This window comes from Mizuhopecten yessoensis, unplaced genomic scaffold (genome assembly GCF_002113885.1).
Source record: "Mizuhopecten yessoensis strain PY_sf001 unplaced genomic scaffold, ASM211388v2 scaffold10531, whole genome shotgun sequence".
In the NCBI taxonomy this organism is placed as follows: domain Eukaryota; kingdom Metazoa; phylum Mollusca; class Bivalvia; order Pectinida; family Pectinidae; genus Mizuhopecten; species Mizuhopecten yessoensis.
Window position 1 is genome coordinate 126,155 of NW_018408593.1, and position 16,544 is coordinate 142,698.

General features: G+C 37.3%; 1 protein-coding gene across 2 annotated transcripts in view; it reads right to left on the reverse strand.

Annotated features, from left to right (window-relative positions):
* Positions 1-7,778: 7,778 nt before the first annotated feature.
* The window catches only part of LOC110461003, a 35,123-nt gene continuing 26,357 nt past the window's right edge, over positions 7,779-16,544 (reverse strand). For both annotated transcript variants that reach the window (XM_021514263.1, XM_021514262.1), the window contains 5 exons: positions 16,068-16,105; positions 15,189-15,415; positions 14,008-14,055; positions 12,581-12,688; positions 7,779-10,704 (listed from right to left, as the gene is read on the reverse strand). In XM_021514263.1, the coding sequence (XP_021369938.1) occupies positions 10,087-10,704; positions 12,581-12,688; positions 14,008-14,055; positions 15,189-15,415; positions 16,068-16,105 (1,039 nt within the window). In that variant the 3' untranslated portion in view covers positions 7,779-10,086. The remainder of the gene's footprint in view (positions 10,705-12,580; positions 12,689-14,007; positions 14,056-15,188; positions 15,416-16,067; positions 16,106-16,544) is intronic.

Here is a 16,544-nt window from a genome sequence, read left to right on the forward strand (position 1 = left end):
AATATCAGCTTAACAAAGGCTACTAACGACCATTGTGAGTTACTTACGAATCTGTCTTAGAGAAGTTTGACATTTTATTTTAAATTCGATTTCACAGGTGGCAGTGATTGAAAATTAAAAACAAATGTTGAAAACATAACAATAACGTTTTATTTCTTTCCAGCTGCGAAACATTGCGAAAATTCAGCAGTAACTAATATTTAAGATCATAGGAAAACGGATGCCTAAGGAGACTTGGTCGAAACGATAGAAAGAGAGGCATGAGGCTGGAGAAATTATAGAGATCTGTTGTGGCAAATCAATTTTGGTTTCTCAAGTGATCACTTAACACGCAAGAAACCGTTCGATTCCACAGTGGCCCCAACATTAGTCGCCGTTTGTTATATGAGTGGGATTACTGCAGGTTTATTCTTAGTTTCTCAAGTTTCTCTGAAAATAAGACGCATAGGAAACCAATCCTGACCTGATATTTCGTGGGGCAGCAGGGGGGGGGGGGGCATATTTGTCACCGCTTACGATTATAGTTATGTAGGGGTTACAACAGGCGAATTCTTTCTCCCCGAACCTGTAGGTGAAATTCCCAAAGGAATGTAGCACCCAGAGGTGCTTGCGATCTAGCATGAGTGCCAGTCCCTACTTATTGAGGATAATTTGCTGTTGGATCAAATAAGACTATTTAGGCAGAAACTCAAAACCTGTTCACAAGATCATAGCCAGCAAAATGCAATTTATTAATTAGGAATACATGTATTTTGTTCTTCAGCCATCTACTGCAGGGGAGAACAACAAAATGTTTTCTCCTATATATGAACTTTGGTATTAGCATGATGTAGTAGTTCGATATACGGTGATATTAACAGTGTACGGTAAAAATGCAATCTGACCTCGAAATATTGACAACGGTGTATTAGTAAAAGTCAAACAGGTCCGGTTCCTCGAACGGAACAGAAGGAACATATGTTTGTCCCATCAAAGCTCGTTTGGTGTCAAGTTGATTAAATCCTGATATTGATAGCAGAAAGGTTCATTTGCACATTTTGATATCGCTTTCATCAAGTTATTTGGAGAAAACATTTAAAAGGATTAAAATTTAAATTGACGGGGGCCGTTATGGGATCTCATGATGGCATAACACACTTGCATACTAGTACCAAATTTGAGTGAAATCGGTCAATATTTAGTAGTCAACCAATCAGAGGCCGCGGTGGATTATTACACCTCTGGTGAAAATCCTGTTATCTGATTGGTCGATAGAAATTGGTCATTTCACACTGTTACATTCGCTTTAACATTGAGTCAATGGAGGGGTACTTCCAAACGTCCTAGCATAGCCTGACAGTGTGTAAGACAGTGCATAACAGTGACCGCTTAAATAAAATGCGAGTACGATTCGTTTCAGTCGCCATGTTATTTTCGGTATAATAAAATCAACACTACATTCATAAGAGCGTGACAGTGCCAAGGGTCACCCGAGGGTATCACTGTCCGTAACCCGAGTCGAAGCGGTAGTTACATATGTGCAATTACAATAAGAAAGGTGTTTTGCATGAAGTAAGCGGTATGAGGGACACGTTTAGGAGTGACTGGGAGAGTGGAACTTCATTCGCTGTACAATGCAAAACACAATTAGAATAAATATGCAGAGATGAATTTTACATCCTGATCCAAGTACTGAAAACCAGGAATTTGGTGAAAAAAGTTAAACATGCTCAAAATCAATTCCTCCACTTGGAATTCTTGCAGTATTGGAGACTACTTTTGTTCCTTCTACTGGGGATTTAAAAGCGACCAAAAAGAATCTCCTGCACCCATTGCAATATTTGGAATCTTGATAATTTCTCTCTTTTTCCAAACAACCTTTTCGTTTTCTAGCGCTTTACTTATCAATACCTCACTTTTGGCCTTAGTTTTAAACATTAGCCAAAGTGGGGAAAGCAATTGATTGCCTCCAAGTCGGGGGAAAATTGTAGTTGTTATTCCCCGGTAAACAAAAACATCTATTAAGGTTATGGCAACAGCTGGTAAGTTCGTTGTCAGTACAACCCGACCTGGTGGAACATCCTACTTGGTGCCCTATTTCTGGCGAGTCATTTGGTGGGGGGTTAGGTTTTCTGCATTGACTTCTATTAAGGGGACATGGAAGAGACCAAAATTGATCTGCTGCCGATATAACAATGCATTTGTACTTGGGTTCTTTTTCGATTCCTACTTTTCCTGTCGGTAGGATGCACATATACCAACATACCGGGGGGGCCGCAGTGGGCGTGTGGTTAGGGTGTCTTACCTTCTACGATAACTAACCCTCCACCACTGACCGCATGTTGATTGTTTTTCTCCGGGTACTCCGGCTTTCCTTCAGGAACAAAATCTGGCACGTCCTTAAGTGACCCTCGCTGTTTATATGACGTAAAACACAAACACCCCAAACCAAACCAACATATCACCTTCTGGACACGCGCACACATGACACACAAGGATGCACGTCTTTTAATGACCTCCGCTGTTAATAGGACGCCCAACCTCATCAAAACAACAAAGGTCTTTTTATATGTTTAACGCAATCTGGTGGGATTTCCCTGTCGATGTACTTTAAGCGACAGGTCTCTTGTATAACTGGTTTGACCCTAAGCATACGGGTATGTAGGGTCAGTAGGAGAGGCATACGAGGGTATTCCTAGTGTTTCGCGGGAAATAGTTAATTAGCTGGATGTCAAGTTTTGACCTGGGAACTGTAAGCCAGGAAAGACGCTATGGAGACTTCTTTGGGGAAAAGTCATTGGGCCTAGGATGAAGACCAAGGCTAGTACTCCTACATTGATTAGTCAGCGTGGGTAGTGTGTCGTACGTGTATGGGTACGTGTAGCGTGACGAGAGGTACTGTTAGGGGACCGTCTCGAGATATATTTCGTCAGGCGTTAATGTGTGCTGTATAATATCGCCAGTGTCGTGTGTAATAAACCTTTCATTTACTTTATTTGTTTGCTATGTTGTGCATCATGTTGTATCGTAACTAGAGGTGATCACAAGTCGGAACCTGGAGGGTGGATCTGGGAAAACAAATAGCCACTATACGATAACTTTTACATATGTATAACTAGTGCTACTTTGCAACTTTACTAGGAGTAATTACAAAACGTTTTAACTCCATAAAAAACAATTTTGTTTGATCTGCTTCTATATGAATATAGTGGAAATCAAATATAATTTCAAGAAAAAATTCATTAGAGGTCTGTTTACAATAGAAAAGTGACGAGAATCTACAACATATGAACCTCTACCTTAGATTGTTTACACCCTTTTGCTCATCTACTAGTCACAGTGTATCACCTTGTCATATTTCAAAACGATTAGTCCTCTGGATTCCGGGACTCGGATGTAATCTCCGGAAACCAGAGTGTGGACGGACACACTGACACGGCGATGTGGGGCTCATAATAAAATCGGGAAAAATGTGTAGGCAATGTCGATTTAATTTTTTATCAATCTACTTTTTACAACCTAGTGAACACGATAACAGCATCTGCAAACATTTTCGTAATTAATGTCAGTGTTTGATCAACCTAACACTCAATAGTTTGGATTGGTCAAACATTTGACTTACCATCACGGAATCCGTCCTGTTCCATTTGAGGAACCGGACCGGTTTGACTTTTACTTATTACACCGTTGCCCATATTTCCTGGTCAGATTTCAATAGTATAATACACCGTTAATATCACATTATATCTAACTTCTACCTCATGCTAATATCAAAGTTCGAACAAAGTAGTGAACACATCATGTTATTCTCCCCTACAGCAGATGGCTGTGGTACAAAACATTTCAAACTAATTATTAGACTTTTCCTATCGCACATTGGCTGGAGTTAGCGCACTGATACTCTAACGGAAACAAACGGCCTTATACAGAGGTTTATGCTCCTTTTTACTTTTAACTTGATTATTTGTTTGTGGTTTAACGTCCTCGTAATAGCCAGGATTATATGAAGACGGATACCGAGGGAGAAATAACCGAAAGATAGAACAGTAAAGTGAGAAAAGAAAAGATATTGATCCAAATTTTTGTAGGGGGGACAGCAGATCAATTATGGTGTCTTAGCAGAAAAAAGAGAAGAAACTCCGGATTCTGCAAGGGTCCTACATTAGTTGGCGTTAAACTGTTGCTGACGACACTCATATGCCAGACATCAAGCAATGTAGCGTGCCAATAACATGAAAAATATTTTATGTTTTGGCTAATAAGCGTATCTAATTAATGAGAATTGTTCTCATAGCAGTTATATTGATTTTAAGTAATTAACACATAGTAACTAAAGAATTTAAAAAAAAAATATGTTTTCACATATTGGTACGCTACAAAAGTAACAATGAAAGCAATACCACAGGGTTGTGTTCTCTGCTGTAATTCAACCGCACATAATCGTAAGAGGCGACATTCTTTTGGGGGAAGGGGGAGGCAGCAAAACTGGATGGTTTCGTCTGCGTCTTTTGTCAAGAGAACTCTGAATAAACCAAAATTGAAATGCCGCACCCATTGTAACACCTAAGATCTCTATATTTTGTTATCCCTCCTACCAGTTCTTTCATTCTTTTTCGGTGGTGTCCCCTTTAGAATCTGCTTTCACATGGCCTTATATATTACGAGAACGTTAACCTAGCAAGCACACAAGCCGTAAGGTAATATGCTTGCTACTCATGATTCTAGGTTCAAAAATTGTCGTTCTCAATCCAACAAATCCCTTTAAACGTTGCTTATTCCGGATTTTCATCATCGTTTTTTTCTGTTGGAAAGACATTATGCGGTACGGTTGTTATCCTTTTTTAAATATAAAACCCGGTCCGTTTCATTAACTACCGCCTGTGAAATAAGAATTAAAATAATAATGGTGACCTTATTTTAATTGATTTTGCAAGTAAAGAAGCTATGGTAAGGCGTATATTACTGTGGAATAGCTACGTGTAGTAATATGATTTCACGAATCCGATCCCCTGTATGCGCCATCTAGATATCATTTCAAACAACTGTTACATATTACCGCATACCGTTGACATAAAGAGTAAAAAGGAAGGCTATGAATTTTGAAGATGATGCAGAGTTGTATAATGCCAAAGTTGGGGATTAGTTTATTGAAGAGTTTCGTATTTGCTATTTTTAAGGCAATGTTGGTTTAAGTTGAACAATATCAAGGGTTTGTTAAGATGTGATATTGCGATGCTATGGTAATGTTTGATTAAGATCATTTTTCGGATTCAGTTAATATCGGTACAATATTTTATAATGTCAGTGTTATTTTGATAAGTTCCTGCATATTTACAATGTATATATTATTATTATTGTATATTACGGTTAATAGCACGTTTCTGTCCGTTTTGGTAGATGCTTTTCAGATATATTTTTTAATAATTGGATAAACACATATATTTAAACTGTAACACTAGTCGGATCGGTTTGGTATTAATACTTACGCTTGAACTACTTTAGTGGCAGTTACATTTCGACACATTTCGGGAATCGCTTTGATATTCTTACTGATGCTGGGATAATCAAGCAAAAGGCTTGCGAAACTTGCTTAGAATGGCTACGTTATTCCTCTTCTTATTATAATTATTAATGATAAAGGATTCTGTCCGTCCGTATGAACGTACGTACGTATGTTAAATCTTTGCCATCGCTCTAGCGACTTCATCCCTCGGAAATTCATGAAACTTCATACACGTGTGAAGTATGACAATACCTTGAACAAGTTCCCGTTCGGGTTTCTACGTTGAAGTTCAAGGTCACTGTTACTATTTTTAGAAAAAAAACTTTGTCATCACTCTAGCGACTTCATTACTGAACGGAATTGCATGCAACTTGAGACAAATGTTTGGTATGACAATACCTTGAACGAGGTCGCGTTTCAGGATTCTACGTTAAAGGTCAAGGTCACTGTTACTATTTTTTAGAAAACTTTGTCATCACTCTAGCGACTTCATTACTGAACGGAATTTCATGCAACTTGAGACAAATTTTGGTATGACAATACCTTGAGCAAGTTTGCGTTTCCGTTTTCTATGTTCAAGGTCAAGGTCACTATTATTTGTTTTTTAGAAAAACTGTGTCATAGATCTTCCGACTTCAATCCTCAACAAAATTTCATGAAACTTGATACAAGTGTATCTTGAACAAGTTCACGTTTCATGTTACTGTGTTAAAGGTCAACGCCACTTTTACTATTTTTACCAAAAGCATTGTCATCGCTCTCGCGACTTCATTTCCTTTTAAAAATGTTACAATGTGTGAATGGGAGGAGATTTGTATCACTTGTGTTGCCTGGTTACAACTAACACTTTGAGTACACAACCAGTGTCCTGAGTTACTTGTTAGTTCTCGCGGCGGCATTATTACTAACGCTATAAGCAAATTCAATTTACCTAGTTGACAAATCCAATTTAAATGACATTTAAATTTAATCTAGGTTATTGACAAATACTTTTTACATTATTGACAAATTTGATCTACCCGATTCACAAATTCTATTTTCCTGATCAACAAATTCAATTTAGGGAACCAGTTGACAAATTAAATTAACATGACCTTCACATTTAGTTCAGAGTTCTGTAAATTGATTCTACTCAATCCAATGAAACAATGCAGATCAACCTATTGTAACGGGTCAACATTCGGAATCAACACCAGAAATAGAAATGAAGGATCCCCATACCACTGCCAAAAAGTCTTACTATCCTTTGGAAATTGTTTTTCCAGCATGACTATAGCTTTGATAAATTATTTCTGAAAAGGAAGACATACCTTGCAAGACTTTGATAAAAATGTTATGCAGTTGAAATAAACAAAATATAATCAACAACAGTGTTTTGAGAGTAAAAATTCAGTGGGTCATTCGAACCCTGGACCTTGTATTGTTACACTACTGCTGTAACCAACTTCGCTACCTGGTGAATGGAAGTTTGTGGGGTACAACTGTGCTACAGTTAAATCCTATACAACAAAAAACACTGTGCAGTGGGACATGGATCTTTAAGTGAATTGTAAATGATTGTATTCAATCTTTGTTTTCCAGAGAGCACAAGAATGAGATATTTTTTATTAGGACTAAATTTCCTGATCAAGCACAAAGAAACCTTGCTTTCAAAACATAAAGAAATTGATTCTGGAGGTGATAAATAAACATATGTTTTTGAATCAAATTTGGGACAGTATCTCCCTTTTCTTCTATATAACCATGGTTAAGGTAAAAAGTACCACTGCATTACTTTCAATAGTAAAGAAGACTTCCACTCCTAAGTTTTAATTTCTACATGGAGTAGTCTCCCTTTTATATAGAAGAAGAAGCAACCTGAAGTAGTTTTTCTGGCTTAGAGTGACTTCCCCTGTCAAGTTTTTTCAAATTCTTTACGGACCATAAATTGGACACTCATTTGATGCTGTGCTTGTATAATTCCGGTATGGCAATATTGGTAAAGTATAAACTTTGCAATATAAAGGTTCTGAGTTGGACCGCTGAAGTTTTTTTGTTTTCTTTTTTTATTTCTAGTTCTTCAATTTCCCAACAACCAAAATTCTAACAAATGCATAGCAACATATGTTTTTATGAAATATTTCTTTTTAAAGAGTCTTTAATGAATTTATATTTTGAAATACAGACCAATTGGTAATAATAACAGTTTAGCTTGTTGGTACAATGTACCTTGAAACATATCATTTCTGTCCAGAAACCATAGAGTTAGTTTTTCAGCGTAAGGCTAATGTTAATAGAAAGATAATAGACAATAACATTTTATGAAATTTTGTTTAATTCTCAATAAAATTAAACAGTACAATAAAAAATCAGCACAAGACAACTCTTTTTCAACTCTGACATTTACTTGCATACACTCCACTTTCGTAAAAATTGAGACACTCGACCAAAACATGCCTTTTAAAGCCTAAGGCACTATCATTGTAGCTACACAAGGGCAATAACTCTGTCACATATAAACATACACATGAACAGGTACACTTGTTTATTACAAACTCACATCTTTCTTTTATTCTGTTTTTCTAATACCTGTATCTACAAAATAGCTACAGTTGGTTTCAAATCCATGCATGTGTTTATACATTATTCCTTTGATGAAATTCCTCACATCCTTCAGGTTGAACCCCCACACAAAATATCAGCATGCCAGCAGAGCTGTTGAATTAACAGTGAGCCTTCTCAAAAACCCTAAAAAATGAAACCTACAGATTATGTTAGAATTTCCTGTTTTTTAACAAAATGACCTACAGTAAAACTTGTCTTTTCTGACACCATATGGATGAGTCCCAACTTATTGGTCAGATTAATCTCTCTAATCCAATGCCCTGTGGTACACAAGTTAATGATCAGGTTAACCCATGGAACCTACTGACCAGTTTATCCTGCCTAAACTTACAACCTAGGAACATAACCTTAGATTTGTCAGACTAACCTGTCTAATCCGACACCCTATGGAACCTACTGACCAGCTTATCCTGCCTAAACTTACAACCTTAGGAACATTACCTTAGATTTGTCAGATTGACCTTAATCTGACACCCTATGGAGCACAACTTATGAGCCAGATTTACCTGTCTAAACTGATACCCTATGGAACATTACCTTAGATTTGTCAGATTGACCTGTCTTATCTGATACCCTTTTGAGTACAACTTATAAGCCAGATTAACCTGTTCTAAACTGATACCCTATGTAACATTACCTGTTTGTCAGATTAACCTGACTAAACTGACACCTGGTGAACACAACATATTGGTCAGATAAGACAGGAGGTCAGTACAAACAGGCCATTGCTGATATTTTTTTCACAAGGAAAACCTTTTAAAAAGAAAATGAGAAAAATTTTTATAATTGATTCTTTTTGTCTACATAGAAACTCTCAAGGTACTATTACTGTGGTATTACAAATACATACCCTAAATGTTTTATTATGAACCTGGTTTGAAAATCGACTGATATTGAAAGTAGGCCTTTGACTCCATGTTTTGATAATAAGCCGTCTCCAAAAATAGGAGTAGGAGCCATATTTTTACTGTCAAAATAAACGGATTTTACAGTGTTACATCACATCATATGATTTTATAATGCAATGATTAAATAAAAAACAAAATAGTAATGACAATTCAAATTTCATTTTAAGAAACATTATGACATCATAATTTTGCAAGCAAAAAAAGAATACATTATAGTACCTTTATTGGCTTACTGACTAAATGATTTTGAAAATAAGACCGCCATGAAAATAGGCCATTTTTTCAAATAATAAGGATGGAATTCCTAACTAAAAAGGTACAGGTAGGCTGACTGTTGATGAGATGATAGGACATTTCCTGTATCACATTCGATTTCATATAGAGCTTTTTTGAAACAAATATGAACAAATGTGATTTCAAATAATATTGAGATCCAGGTTCCAGATTTTATTGTCATAATTATTTCTTTAATTATGAAGATTAAGGTCCATGCTCACTTTTTGTTTTCTAAGTTTCTTCAGGTTGGCAAGTAAAACATGTACATCAATTCATATAGCACAACCAGTGCAATGTTTATGTGTGATTTTTCTAGTACTTTATACAGGGATGTACAATTTCATTTTTAGAATACTAGAGGACAGGTTGATTTGAAAAGTTCTACTAGCCTAAACTATATTTTTATAACAAATATTGAAAACATTTTTTAGCTCAAGCATAACATCTACTAGCCCGAGCCGTCACGCTAGTGGAATCATATACCCTGATATGGACACTCCGACAGATGTTCTAATTGTAGCTGATAAAAGTGACAGTGTACATACCATAGTAGTTATCAAAACATCAAATATATACATTTCACTGGTTGTGCTATATTGACCTGTGTACATTTGCTTGTGCATCTTAACCCTTTCACCCCTACATAACTTCAGTTGACTCTACCCTGCATTGATATAGGGGCGTCCATTATGGTCTACAATGGTAAAAGGGTTCAAAACTGCCGCTATCATGAAAATAACACTGATGCAGGAAAAACCCACTGAAGACAGAAACAAATTGACTAGGGGGTCCCTCACTTTAAAGAGTGTGAAGTTGTCAAAAGCGTGACATTTTGGATCTTCTTTGATTGTGGGGAGGTTGTCCACCCCTGGGAGGCTGATGTCGTGGACCTTTGTGTTGGAAAGATGACTGACTCCTGAGATGTGAAGGTAATGGCTCGCTTGGGAGGGGAGGGGCTGGCTCCTTTGGTGGGGGAGGTGGGGGCTCATTTGGAAGTGGAGGTGGGGGTTCCATTGGGAGGGGAGGTGGGGGTTCCATTGGAAGGAGAGGGGGTGGCACAGGTTTAGGTATGGATGGGTGGGATGAACTAGCTTGTGCCTTTTTCTTCAGAGACTCTTTCCAGGCTTTCATTTCTTGCTTGTTTATTTCACCCCTATCCCCCTTTATGCTGTAGGCGTTGAATTGCTGTGCACCCAGCGGTACAGTCTTTGGGCCTGGCACCGTCTTTGGGCCTGGCACCTGAGGAGTCTGTATCGGTCCGCCTGCGGTGTGTATAGGAAGTATTGGACTCTTTGTCTGCTGTACAGGGCTCTTGTCTTTGGCCTGCAGGTCTTTGGCTATACTCTGCTTTAGGTGCTGGGTGAGTTGGGTGACCATAAAATTCTGTTCCCTAATGGCCTTACTCTGGGGATCGTTGCTGGTTGACTTCGCCATCTACAATAATATAAAACCCAAATTTCACACCAAAACATTAAATTCTGTCCAATTCCTTTTCAAGAAAATCATTATACTCTGCATGGATGTATGATAGCTTACACATTATAACAATGATTTGTGTTATAGAGTTATTTCCCTTCCAATTTAAAGCTACTTTACAAATCGTACCTGTGATTTGTGTTAAATGATCTTTCCTAAGGATTAATGCTACCTTACAAATTACCTGAGATTTGAGTTAGAGTTATCTCCCTTCAGGCTACCTTACAACAGGCGTGTTGGATCATCAGCCATTCACCATAGTCAGGCTCTTATTCCATTGTGCTTACACATGCTGGTAAACAACAACTAATCACTGCCTTGCTTTCAAATAATCATGCATGCACAGATGACCACTAGTAGCTCTGGTCCAACCAAAAGCAGGTTGTACCACAGCCGACCATAGCCAGGTTGTACCACAGCCGACCATAGCCAGGTTGTACCACAGCCGACCATAGCCAGGTTGTACCACAGCCGACCATAGCCAGACATCGCACAGTAGCTTCTTGTAAGTTTGCTCTAGTTAGACCATAGTCACTATAATTGCTGATCAAACTCACCCATAGTGTACCTCTGATTTATCTACAAGTGATTTCCTTTCAGGTTTAGAGTTATCTCCCTTTAGGTTTAACGATGTCTCTTTTACATTGTACCAGTGATTGGTGTAAGAGTTATCTCCCTTCGGGTTAAACGTTACCTAAATAATAATACCTCTGATTTGAGTTAACATTTTCTCTCTCCAGGCTCAATGGTAACTTACATATTACACCTTTGATTTGTTTTAGAGTTATCTCCCTTCAGGCTCAATACTACCTTAGAAATTTTACCTTTGATTTGTTTTACAGTTATCTCCCTTCAGGCTCAATATCAATACTACCTTACAAATTACACCTTTGATTTGAGTTAGAAATATCTCCCTGTTGTTTTAGAGTTATCTCCCTTAAGGTTTTAACGCTACCATACAAATTACACCAGTGATTCATGGCAAACTAAATGGCTTGTTTTTCTCCCCTTATTATATAATATTCTTTCCCCTTCCACTTGCAAATAAAACTACCCATATAAAGTAAATGAGGTCTCTGGAGAAGAAATTAAAGTTGCAAGGGCCCTAACTCCAAAAAAAAAAAAGTGAAATCACCAATTAATTTCTTCTTGCACATCTACATATGATGTACTTTCACGATGACAAGTTACCAAAAAAAAAACAGTAAAAAAACAGTTAAGGAGGAATTGCATTACCGGAACAGAAATTAAAAGTTTCAAGGGACATGAGTCCCAGAAAAATAGTTGAATTGCCAATTCCTTTCTTCATGTACATCTCTACAAGATGTATTTTCCCTGTGTCAAGTTACAAACAATTGAACATATGATTTAGAAGGAGTTTTGCTTACAAGGATCATGGACAGACAGACAGACAATTTAAGCTGATCCCTTTTATAAACCCCCAAACTATGTTTGTACGAGAAAAATAACCATTTATCTACAATTTTCCAGAACACATTTGGGTATTTAGAAGAACTGCCTATTAATAAATTATAAAATGGGCGTATTAATAAAAGCAACTACAAAGTTAAGACATGGAAAATCACAATACCAAAAATTTTTAAAGTTGCAACTCGAAAGTTTCATTCATCTACTTACGGGTGATGCAGATATATTGCAAGCTTCATCAAGATATTTTTCATGATTTAAAAAGTTACGGCTGGAGCAAGAATTTTTTCAAGAAGAAGTGTACAGTCGAAAATGAACCAGTACTTAAACAATACATTTCCCTTCATTCGAGGGGGAGTTGTAATTACCTCCAGCCAATTAAATAGGCGATGGTTTCGGGACCTACCTGCTCTGGAACATTCTGTAGACGAAACTTTAGCAGTGCCTGCGTAAGGGCATTGGATACTTGCAAAGCCATAGCAGCCTCGTCCTCACTCTTAATCATAGTCTGCGACTACAAAAGAAAGTCAAATACCAGTCGTCAGCACACCACGTCTACAGACTTCAAAAGAAAGTCAGATATCAATCGTCAGCACACCACGTCTACAGACTTCGTCACGATCTTATAAAGCTGCATTAAATACTAGATGCTATTAAAGTCTTCATTGGAGGCCATTACCAGGCTTGACATCTCATGATTTCTTTTTCTACAGCATAATCATCTAGATTAGTAAAATACAGAGTAAACTAGAGATTTGCTTTTGTGAACAAAAACGTATGTCGCCCCTTTAACAGTCTAAAAGTCACGGCCCAGAAAATACATTCCTGAAAACTTTGCACTTGTTTGATCTTTGACCTCGAGGTCACAATGACCTAACATCAACGCAGTACACATTGTCTATGGGTGATGCAGGTATACTTCAGGTTTCATCAAGATATCTTTAATGGTTTAAAAGTTACAGCCAGGACAATATCATATTAGAAGAACCAGAACCAGAAGAACCAGTACTAATACAATATGTCTCCGTTCATTCATAGGGGAGACATAATGACACAAGATCAACTCATACCATAAGCACCAAATTGAAACTATTTTGATATCAAACTAAATTGGAAACCAAGACCAGGTCCTCTTGATACCAAAGTATAGTGAAGCTTACCTGGGCAGACACTGAAATCAAATCTAGAGAAGGTTTAATAAGAGACTTTGCCGATGTTTAGCACAATAGAAGGAGTGAGTATGAAGGACTTCCCATCCTTTGTGTAACACATTTTTCTTGTCGTTTTTTCGTGTCGTCATTTCCATATTTTATATCGGACATTTCAATGCTGTAGTGTAAGTTATAGTAACACCGGGTAAACAAAAGAACATGCGTGACAATATGTCAACACCAGATATCATCGTATAGTAGGTCATATATGAAGCGCATGGAATGCAGATTGATGTGTTTTGAGTAAAATATGTGAAGGGTTAATTAGGAATATCCCTTTTTTCATTTTTAGTTATTGTTGTTATTGTTCTGAACAATGTCACAAACCGAAAAGATGAAAAATATTAAATTTGACAAAAACTAATCTTTTTTAGTATTTTCTCTAAAAAATATCCCTAGGCGATCAGAATGCATACCAGGTAGATTTCCAAATATATAGTTGCACGACCATTATGCGAAAGTTTCAACAAATTACGCTGGCTAATTGCAAAAGGGTCGAGCCTCCTTAAGCATTCCACATTTAAAGTACGAAAGGTTATTTAGCTCATAATTATCCATCTATAAATATCTAATGTCAATCATAGGTCCAGGTCAGAGGTCACAAAATGGAGATCCTACTCACTAGAGCTCCAAGCATCTCATTGACTTTTTCATCTGGGATAGACTGGTCCTGTAAAGAAATCAAAAATACATATCAGAGTTAAGCCACTGTTGTACCCCTTATCTTTACCAGGGAAAGAACAATTTTTCAAAAGCACTGATTTTTGGGGCATGCAATTCTGAACAACAGATCCTGCTCGCCATGATATTTAAGCAATCTTTACAAGATCTTCCAACTAAATGACATTTTGTTGGAAGATGCAAATATTTCCAAATGTTGGCTCTGTCTCTAAGTTATCCATGGGGCACCCTTCCTTCATACAAAATTTGCTTCACAAGCCCCAAAGATGCCTTAAACTATGTTTGGTTGAAATATCATCAACTGCTCAGGAGAAATAGGCTTTCAACAAATTTAACTTTTAAATTACACCCATTTTGTGCCCAACCCTAATGGAAGCTACATTTTTCCTTAACATAATAATTGACTCCTATGTCAAAGGGACCAAAGGCTATATATGTGTATATGGTTATTCAGGTATTTAAACTGTTTCCGTGTTATTACCTTGGGACTAATTCTAAAATGATGAAGCTAAACCCCTAGGTTTATGGTAGCATGAATGTGTCCATCTCTTCACGACTAGCAAGCCTGTATTTAGTTAAAAAGTGGGGATCTCAATCATTTTTATGTTATGGCACTTGAACTAAGTCACCAGGGGCAGAGCCAGACCCCTGAGCTAATATGTGTAGCATGACTGTGATTTATGTGGTTATGTGGTGGGAAACGCAACCCTTTCCATTTATGATCCAGGGACTAAGTCTCTTGGGGCTGGGATAGACTTCAGAGAGTCACTGTAGCATGAGGGCATTTATCTCTTCAAAGAGAGGGAACTTCAACATGATTTCAAGTTAAGACCAAAGACGTTAGTCCTTAGAGTTGTTGGTAAGACCCCTTGGGAAATTATGGTAGCATGAAACATTATTTTCTTCTGCCCAGCAATTGAATGTATCTGAATAAGGATGGGATCTGAATTCTTTTCGTGTTATAACCCAGGGACTAAGTCCCCTTGGATGGTGACAAACTAATAAAGTCCTTGAAGCATGAATATATTCTTTTCACAATGTCTAATTGGCTTTTTTGATTATATGGTGGAAATATCCAGTATTTTCGAGAAACTTGCAGAGAAACCAAAAAAGCTAACATACCTCCATTATTTTCTTTCTTAGCTCCCCTGATTTCTTCAGTGAAGGACCAGGCTGTTGGGTTGGAGCTTGAACACCCTGTGGAGGTCGAGCTGGAATGAATTGCTGAGGAGCTCGAACAGGAAAAGATGCACCAGGGACCAAATGCTGAAGTGCAGGTGGAACACTCCGATATGGCAAAGCTTGGGTAAGTTGATGGGGTGCAGGCGGAATGGTAGAGTGGCTCATCGCTGTAATATAACAGACAATAAAATCAGACAATGATCTAAAACAAAATATCTAAAGTTTAACTCTCAATGCTACTGTACATGATGTCAATGTATTGATGACGTGACATCATACTATTGTTATGTATCATTAACTTTCAATAAAATCTGAACGTAAGTTAATACTTCGTTGCGGGGGGTAGAATTAGAAAAGTGCAATCACCTCCGCATGTTTTGTGTTCATAGAATCTTCTAGATACAGTTTTCAGTGAGAAAGATCTGTGAAGTGCATCTTAAGAAATAGCAATAACAAACATGAACTTTAAAAACCCAAGATGGCTGCCTGGCAGCCATATTGCTTTTCTGACCAGTCCCAAAAGAAACATGTACAACTAATGACCAAGGGCCCTAAAGATGAGATTTAAATAAAATCTGTCAGGTATTTCTTGAGGACTATTGATAAAAAACTTTAACTATCAAAATCCCAAATGACTACCTGGCAGCCATCATGTTTTTGTGAACAGCTTCAAATTAAAACCACCAAAACTAAGGACCAAGGGGAAACTACGTATGAATTTTGAGAAAGTATGCCAAGAGACATACTGACAACAAGGATTGTTTGGATGAATGGAAGACAGATAGACAGAGGGAAGAACACAGGATATGACTGTCTTACCTGTAACTGGAGGAATCGATGCCCGGAGCTCTGATGAACTGTAAATAGAGCACCACACTGCATTATCTTCAAATTAATTATTATTCAATAACTTTACCATAATAACATTTACAAAATGTTCGAAGACATTATTACATTTTTTTCAATAATTGTACCAATATCATAAGCAATAAGAAGACAAACTCCATTGCAGGAAAAAATGCTTCAGTAGGTGGAATTTCCAATGGGCAGAAAATTTCAATATCTAAAATTATATAAAAATAATAATAAATAAACAAGAGGCCCAATGGGCCTGCATCGCTCACCTGTTATTAATCTAACACTTGTAATCTTAAGATTTCATAAGAACCTATTAAAAGATTTAAACATATGACGCCTCTGACCTTGATTGTCGAACAAGGACATTAGGTTGAAAGTGGATCAAGGTCATTCATTTGAACTAACATGGTAGTCCTTCATCCCAGCATGCTACAGGCC